Genomic DNA, 8,693 nt, shown 5'->3' with positions numbered 1-8,693 from the left:
GAGAGCTGGCATTCCGTAAGTGTGCTAGATTAGAGTTGCAGAAATGAGGATCAACAAGGGAAAGTGGGTGGACTCTCTAAAGAGTGCAGAAGACATTCAGGTGACTTAGGATGATGGAGTTGGTGGCGCCAAGGAGATGAGCAGGGGTAGTATGCAGATAGAGCACCCCAGTCCTTGCCACCTCTCATTACCTGCCTTCAAAGCTGGACAACTCATGCCTTCCCTCTTTTTTGCTTGAAGTAGACTGCAGATTCTTTGGAGTAGGCAGCCAGAAAACAGAATGCTTCAAACATCTGAAAGGTTGCTGGTTCTAAGTAGGTTTTCTCTATTGTTGGTTCCAAGTAGGCTGCAGTAAGCTTGATTTCTTGTACTTCCTTGATTTTTTTCCAGTCCCTTCTAAAATCAGACAGCATTAGCCTTGCAAATAAATCCACTAAAATAGTAGGCTGCAAATGGCTTCACTAACCTGCCTACATACACTCACACACATACCGGTGTTAGTAATTTGTCTCTCTGTGACACTTTTATTCTGCCTTTCCCCCAAGGCAGTGTATGTGGGTGTCTCCTCCTTCATGTCATCCTTGCAAGAGCCATGTAAAGTGGGTTAGGCTGAGAGAGGGTTGGTCAGTCCATAGTCACCTGATTTGTTTCACAACTGCCTGGGGACTGAACCTTGGTTGCTCCAGTTTAGTGCATGACAATATCACATTGGTGGCTTGGTTAAAAAAAAAAAGAAGCTTGTAAAGGTTCACGTCTCCCCCCATTTATTAGGGTGTGGTTCTCTACTTGCTGCACTTGAGTGGCTATTTAAAAGCCTGCCAAATGTATCCTGTGTTGCAGATCTTATCAGTGTATAGACAGAGCAGCGAGAAATTTGTAATATTTTTTGCTGACAGTTTTCTTGATTTTTGTTGTCTAGATGTTTTGGACTTATAGAAAGCAGCACACTGGAGCAAACAAGAGAAGAGACTGAAACAGAAAAGATGACTCATTTGGAGAGTTTGGTGGAATTAGGCCTGTCTTCTACCTTCAGCACAATTCTCACACAGTGTTCAAAGGAGATATTTAAAGTATGTGCAACCAAGGAGATGAAAGAACAAAAACCTTTTTTGGCATATTGGTTTTACTTAGACACATGTTCACACACCTTTTCTTGTGTTTAAGCAAGAAAATTACTGAAATGTGAACAGTGATCCTTATGCCATATCTCTTCCCTGGAACAACGGTAAAATGAAATAGCACAATTCAAACTGAGTACACTGATTTGGATTCAGAATAGCAGTTTTAATAGATTTATTTATTTATGGTCCCGGTCACACGGGCAGGAAACTGCGGGGGGGAAGCGTGGCTGTTTGCCCTGGGGCAAACTAACACGCAGTATAGCGATCATACCTCCTGTGGAGGTTCTGTGGAGGTACCGTGGAGCTTCTGTGGTAATGGAGAGGCGTCGATCACAACACATGCCCGCGCGCAATGAAGAAGCGTGCGGCGCGGCGAACTGGTTTTCTTTTTTTGTGTACACTACGAATGCGCATGCTCCGTTGGGTGCATGTGCGCAACCACGGAGACCTGGGGGAAAAAAAAACCTTTTTCACAAGGGGACATGGGCGGGCGCCGGATGCCACCGGAAACGCGATCAGACGCCCGCCCTTGCCCCGCAGTTTCCGGAAACTAGTACCTCCGAGGTACTAGTTTTTTGCTGCGCGGTTTCGGGAGGAAGCCTCGGTTGTGCCACAGAAGCGCTACGCTCCCCAGATGTGCTGGTGAGATCGCGCCCGGAAACTCCGCCTGTCTTCCGTATCTCTTGCGTGGCTACTGTTGCGTGTGACCGCAGCCTATATTTATTTATTTTTTTCTATTTCTAGGCCGCCCTCCCCGCGAATGGGCTCAGGGCAGCTAATATCAGGGCACGTATGCCAGTACATAAAAACAAGATAAAACAATTGGTTACCAAATTTACAAAATAAAGTGCTCCAAGATGGTCCAAGATAATAATCTTCTATTTAGTAGATGGTATCAGGAGGATATTTAAGCAGATCTCAGTTCAGTGGTCTCTGTGCGCCATAGTGCTGCAGTTTGTTTGTTGCCGGGTCGTTCCAATACCCTGCTGTTGCCAGTTCGTTGGTGGTGGTAGTGGTGGTGGGTAAATGTTCTCAAGGGCTTGGGCATGTTTAGTAGAATTGTTTTTACTTATTTCTTTGATTCAGGAGGCCCTTGTGCACTGATGGACGTCGTCCTTTTCCAAAGGGCAGTACCAAGCGGAAGGGAGGCTTGCTGCTTGAGATTCAGGAGTCCCTTGCATATTGGAACAAGTGGCATGAATCTTGGCATTCCAGCCTCTGAGAGGATTGCCAGTGTCTATTTATTTAGCTCATGATTAAAAACAATGCAATTAATCTTTTCTTAAATATAAAAATTCACAATAATAAAAGAAGCCATAAAAATAAGCTGGGGTCTTAAAAGACCATAAAACCATATTTAATACTCTAAAAAGATTGGGCAGAAATCCACAACATGCTGTCAGAAAATTCTGTATAGCTATAAATTAATGTTTGCTTTTTTCCTTACTTGTCTAGTGCCTTTGCTTGTTGCAAAAAAAAAAAAAATCAATTTCTTCCCTTCTGACCCCCCAAACCTCTCATGGTGATGAGATGCATGATATTTTTAAATGGTGGGTGGAAGACAGCCATTGTCCCCTGTTCTCTTTAGACCTCACTGGCCTTTCAGGGTATTTCCTTGTGTAATGGTTAGAATGCTGGACTAGGACGGGGGAGACCCAGCTTCAAACCCTTACTCTGCATTGAAGCTCACTTGCTGACCTTGGTCAGTAATGCTTTCTCAACCTAACCTACCTTGCAGAGTGGTTGTTAGGATAGAATGGGGGCAGACCATGTATACCATCTTCATTCCTTAGAGGAAGGCTAGGATAAACAAGTAATAGTTTTTTGAAAAGCATTGGTGCCCTGCTTTAATCTCCACGATAAGGTGCCTGCTTGGCTTCTGAAGTGTCCCCACGTCTCTGCTTGATTTGTTCAGCTTGTTTTTTTCAGGTATGGGTGGTCAGTTTATAGCATGAGTGCCAATAATGGAATGGAGCAGCTGGAGATTTTAGCATGCCTAGATGGGAGCCGGTCGTTTGGACCCAACTAGTGGCACACTTGCTAAGACGTTTAGTCACCAGTGTGCTAAATAATTGCTAAGCACTGGTGGATGAAGCCTTGGTTCCCTTTTTACTTTCTAGTGTATCTGTCCCCTGCATCATGGCCAAGACTGAGTTTGAATTAGATTCTGCTTGGATTAGCTGTAGTTTTTGACTACATAAGATTAGATCAAAGTGTATATTTTTCCTTACGGAGCAAAACGGGTTAATCAACTTACTTTTTTCTCTCTCTTGCTTTTCTCTTAGGTTGCCTTGGAGAAGGTTTTTAATTTTGCCATTTCAAATATATTTGAGACAAGAGTGGCTGGTCGGATGGTAGCTGACATGTGCCGAGCAGCTGTGAAAGTGAGACAGCTTTCTTCCTCTCCCCCGCCCCTTCTTGGTTGAGATGCACACTACTGAGTGACTGTGGCTGTGCCATTTTGCTGGCCCTGGGTCTCCTTGCCAAGTCCTCTGCCCTCTTGGGATAGCAGGTTTCTTTATCCTAATCCCAAATCATCCCCTCCTGAATTCAGGCCACTGAGCACATTCCTAATCATTGCTGTAAAATGCTCATTAAAAACATCTAACAGCAAAAACAAAAAACACCCTTTCCCTGTTTGCAGAAAGATCTTAATGTAGAATTTGATTCTCTGTGACATTTTCAGTGCTGTCCTGAGGAGTCTTTGAAGCGCTTTGTTCCCCATTGCTGCAACGTTATAGCACATCTTACTCTCAGTAAGTTTCACTGATCTCGCTTTGTGTTGTAACAAGCTCATTTTCGATAGAATGTGAGTTGCTTATTTAAAACATAAAAGACTTTTTTATAACAAATTGCTCCCAGAAGATATGGTGTATTTGTGTTTTACAGTCTCCTGTAGTTTCCTGCATTACTCTTAATGCCAGGAGGGTCTATTTAATTACAGACGGAAAGTGCTTGCAAGCCCTGGAAACTAGCAGGTTGTTGGAAATTGCTTCTCAGTTCTGCCTTCCTGAGTTAGTAGTGGGCATAAAGAACTGTTTGGCTTGCAGTGGCTGCCGGAAAATGCTTTTATAGGTTGTTAATTGGTCTTGCCTTGAGCATCTTAACTTTGCTTCATTCTAAGAGCTGCTTCAAAGATGCATAACATCAAACATGTGTTTGATCACCCTGTGCTCATGGTTCGGGCATTTTGCTGCCAGTTTCTAGCTTCTTGCTACATGTACCCATATAAGATGCACAGTGGCAAACATGCTACAAGTTTCTTAAAGCAATTTTACCCATTATGCAGAGGCAAACTCATCTTTCCCACTGGATATAGGCTTAATGGGGATCTGCAGTCAATCGCAGTTCCCTGGAGAATGCACCTGTAGGCTACATATATTTGCTGCATTCATGCTCAACATATTTAGGGGTGCACTGAAAGGATTTTGGGTTTGCACCTGAAAATGTGATGTGTCGAGTGGGTGCTTACTCCCTCTACCCTTTTTTCACCCATTTTGACTGTCTTGGCACAAGTTAGAGAAAACATGGCTCTATGGGCCATCATGTGTGGGAGAGAGGAGTGTGTGGCTGTTCAGTAGTGTCATGTGAAACAAAATCTTTAGTACAGAATTTTTTTAAAACGTTACTCATCTGGAGCCGTTGCCTAAAACACACATGACTGTTATAGGAGACATCCTGTAGCATGTTAAGTACTCCATGGACCATTGATCCTTTTATATTTTATATGACTCTTTAGGCCACGGTCAAGGTGAAGGAAATAAAAGTGTACTTCTAGGTATTCAAGAGCATTTTATCAAGTTTTTCAGGGATTGCTTCAATTGCTTGGATCTGTCAGACTTTTGCAAATGCAACTTTAGTTGTAGGTATTTCAGTGTAATAACAGTTGGGGTGGATTTTTTTAATCTAGATGATGATGTCTTACGTGATGAAGAGTTAGATAAGGAGCTCCTGTGGAACCTTCAGCTTTTGTCCGAGGTATTATGGGAAATACTATTATTGGTGGGAAAATGAAATGCCACTATTGTGTTTATATTGAAACACCCATGTGATATAGGATGGAGCAGATGCATTGACTGTGACTGAAAACATTCTGTCTGGACAGAATGTAAGGGACTGCTGCAAAATGGTTCAGTACAGTATCCATAGTACTGCTAGGGACAGCAGATGTTGGTCCTTACTCAGTTGCTGAAGGGCTGAAGGAACAGAAGACAAAAGTTTGCCCATTGGTTTTCTTTGAGCCCCTGTCGTTACACTGTCTTGTTAGGTGGGGTATTAGCAGCTGTAATGTTGCTCTCAGCTCTCCTTGTGGCTGGCCCTACCTAGCACGCTAATGTTAGATTTTTGTGCCACTGTGAGGCGCTCCATTCCATTACTTCCTGCCGTATCCCAAGCCCATCTTCCATCTAATAAGCATCCTGGATTATAAAGGCCTTGCACTTTGCCACCCTGTTCCTTCAGCTAGTTGTGGTACAATTTTTGGAAAGCATCTGACAATGTTACAATACCAGTTTTAGCATCTGGTTCCACATATTGGACCTTTGGCAGTTGACGTTCTGAGCTAAGGCGCTCCAGTCCATTACTTCCTGCTGTATCCCAAGCCCATCTTCCATCTAATAAGCATCTTGGATTATAAAGGCCTTGCACTTTGCCACCCTGTTCCTTCAGCTAGTTGTGGTACAATTTTTTGAAAGCATCTGACAATGTTACGATACCAGTTTTGGCATCTGGTTTCACATATTGGACCTTTGGCAGTTGGCGTTCTGGGCTAAAGGTCTAGTAGGGACTCAAGAGGCTGCAATGCAAAGGTGGTGGTGGTTCTTAGTGCTGCCAGTTCTGACAGATCTCATTTACAAAGGGCAAGTTGCATGGGAAATGGACACCTATTAATTGACCAATGCAGTGAAATGAGGAACCATGTACATGTATTTGCCAAGATTTATGGCCCCAAGATATATTCCTAAGGAGAGACCCAAGGCTGGAGACAGCCCAGAAGAAGTGCTGGGGTACTTTGGAGTAAAAGACAGAAAGTCCTGTCTCTCTTAAAACCTCTCATTCCTGCAATGTAATGGTTTATTAAGGGTATAGGTTCACTGTCGTATATTTACATTTCTGATGTTTGCATTCCTCGACTAGATCACTCGTGTGGATGGGAAGAAGTTGCTGCCGTACAGTGAGCAGCTTGTGAAGATTCTTCAGCAAACCCTCCACTTAACCTGTAAGCAGGGTTACATTCTGTCTTGTAACCTACTGCATCATCTTCTTCGTTCTACTACACTTATCTACCCCACAGAATACTGCAGTGTGCCAGGTGGTTTTGACAAGCCTCTTTCTGAATACTTTCCTATCAAGGCAAGGATTTTAACTTATTTAGGATTAGACAATTGAACTTTTTTTAAAAATAAGAAGTACTAAATTATTATTCTATTCTTTTATTTGAAGCTGTGTCCCCACTCCAGTGGCTATGGAAAGTGTAATTGAAAGATGCTATGAATGTAGATGTTTGCATTGTCTATTTTTTCAAGTAGTCTTTTATTTTATTTATTTATTTCATTGGACTTCTAACCTGCCCTCCACTGCACGGCAAGGCTCAGGTCAGGTAACACAACAGGTTAAAAACAGTATCACAATTAATTATAAAAACAATTTAACGTAATCACAATCAAAATAAAAGCAGGTGGCGACATAGGCACAGCTACAATTTATCAAGGAGAGGTTGTACAAGCTGTGTGTTTATAAAAAGCTAGTACACAATGGGATGGGGGGGAGGACTGGGGGAGGCCAAAATAGATGGAGGCTTTGCTGCCTCAACCATATGCCTAACGGAACATTTCTGTTTTACAGGCCCTGTGTAACTGCATTAGGTTCTGCAGGGCCTGGATCTCATCTGGAAGAGTGTTCCACCAAGCTGGGGCCAGAGCCGAGAAGGCTCTGGTCTGGGTTGAGGCAAGACAAGTACTTTTTTGGGCTGAGGATTGCCAGAAGGTTGTTGTTTATAGAGCGTAGTGCTCTCGGTCCGGGGGGGTGGGGGGGCTACCAGGAGAGGTGGTCCTGAAGATATGTTGGTCCCAGACCGTGTAGGGCTTTGAAGTTTAGAACCAAAACCTTGAATCTGATCCAGTATTCAACTTGGAGCCAGCACAGCTGGCGGAGCACTGTTTGTGTGTGGGCTCTAAGTGGAGTTACGCAGTTTTTATGCTGTTTCTAGCCAGCTCTCTCTTAAAAGTTACACACACACACACACACACACACACACACACACACACACACACACACTTAAATTTGTTAATAGCCCAATCCCTGCAATATATATATTGGTGCAATGTATAAAAGCCAAGAGTAAAAGAGAGAGCTTATTGCTAAATTCGTGAGTTTCTTGATAGCTAAGCATATATATAAAATGTGGTTTTTTTGGAGAAATTCCTTTGATAAAAATGCATTGTGGGCTACACTGTGGTATACATGCAAGTTTATATTTTTGTAATGCAGAATGGCTTTGGCTTTATTGCACAGGTATCCTTAAGGAGTGCAATGCAAAGGCTGAGTGTCTTGGTGTGAGAGCCAGTTTGGTGTAGTGCGGACTCTAATCTGGGAGAACCAGATTTGATTCCCCACTCCTCCACTTGCAGTTCCTGGATGACCTTGGGCAAGCCGTAGTTCTGACAAGAGCTGTCCTTGAAAGAGCTCTCTCAGCCCCACCTACCTCACAGGGTGTCTGTTGTGGGGGGGGGGAGGGAAGGGAAAGGAGTTTGTAAGCCGCTCTGAGTCTCCGAGTGAAGGGCAGGGTATAAATTCAATCTCTTCTTCTTCCCATTGAATTGGAACTGGTTCACCCAATATTCTTTTGTCCTCATGAGCAGAGTTGATCCTTTTGAGGCATGTGGATTAATAGATGGCATCCGTTCCCATAATAATGATGACACTTTCTCCAGCTGTAATTGCCCGGTCTCATATTGTCCTTTTAACTGCATGTCTGTAGACGAGACTGATGTGTGAATGAGCTTTCTACAATTAGGCCTACATGGTTTCGTTCAACAGTGAGCTGATTTGAAATAGTGCCCATATGGTAGTGGTATGTGAGACTCTAAAATGTGATTAGACAATAACAAATCTTTCATACATCCATAATCTGCCCATGACCAAATCATAGTTGCAAAATGGCCAAGACCAGCTTGTGGCCAAAGAGAAAAACATTAGCAGGATATTAGACCATAAATTGGAACAACTTAAGATGAAATGATGGCATCACTTTCACTTGAGATCCAAAGTGGTAACAGAAAAGCAGTCTTCTTTAATGTGCAGGTCACAAGGTAATCAATTGGCCAGTGCGGCTTAAAGAGAAAAAACGATGCTACTTTGAATTACCTTGAAACTGAGTTGTTAAATGGAGAAATTCCCTTCTCATTTGAAAATAAGTTGCAACAGGCTTCTGTTTTCTGGTCCTATTGAATATGTTTTTAGCTGAAAGGGGTTGCATCTGTGATCTTCACTGCACTTTGGTAAACTGAATTCTACATCACCAAGACCAGAATTCTGTAAACTGTCTAAATTTTATTCTGATGGCTATGCATA

At 42.9% G+C, this 8,693-nt stretch overlaps 1 protein-coding gene across 2 annotated transcripts in view; it reads left to right on the top strand.

The window, feature by feature from the left end:
• PSME4 (proteasome activator subunit 4) overlaps positions 1-8,693 on the top strand; it is a 116,438-nt gene that overhangs the window by 49,659 nt on the left and 58,086 nt on the right. For both annotated transcript variants that reach the window (XM_015421218.1, XM_015421219.1), the window contains 5 exons: positions 920-1,070; positions 3,407-3,505; positions 3,808-3,877; positions 5,032-5,099; positions 6,258-6,473. In XM_015421218.1, the coding sequence (XP_015276704.1) occupies positions 920-1,070; positions 3,407-3,505; positions 3,808-3,877; positions 5,032-5,099; positions 6,258-6,473 (604 nt within the window). The remainder of the gene's footprint in view (positions 1-919; positions 1,071-3,406; positions 3,506-3,807; positions 3,878-5,031; positions 5,100-6,257; positions 6,474-8,693) is intronic.

This window comes from Gekko japonicus, unplaced genomic scaffold (assembly GCF_001447785.1).
Source record: "Gekko japonicus isolate JY-2015 unplaced genomic scaffold, Gekko_japonicus_V1.1 scaffold261, whole genome shotgun sequence".
Lineage (NCBI taxonomy): Eukaryota > Metazoa > Chordata > Lepidosauria > Squamata > Gekkonidae > Gekko > Gekko japonicus.
This window is presented reverse-complemented; position numbering and strand designations above follow the sequence as displayed.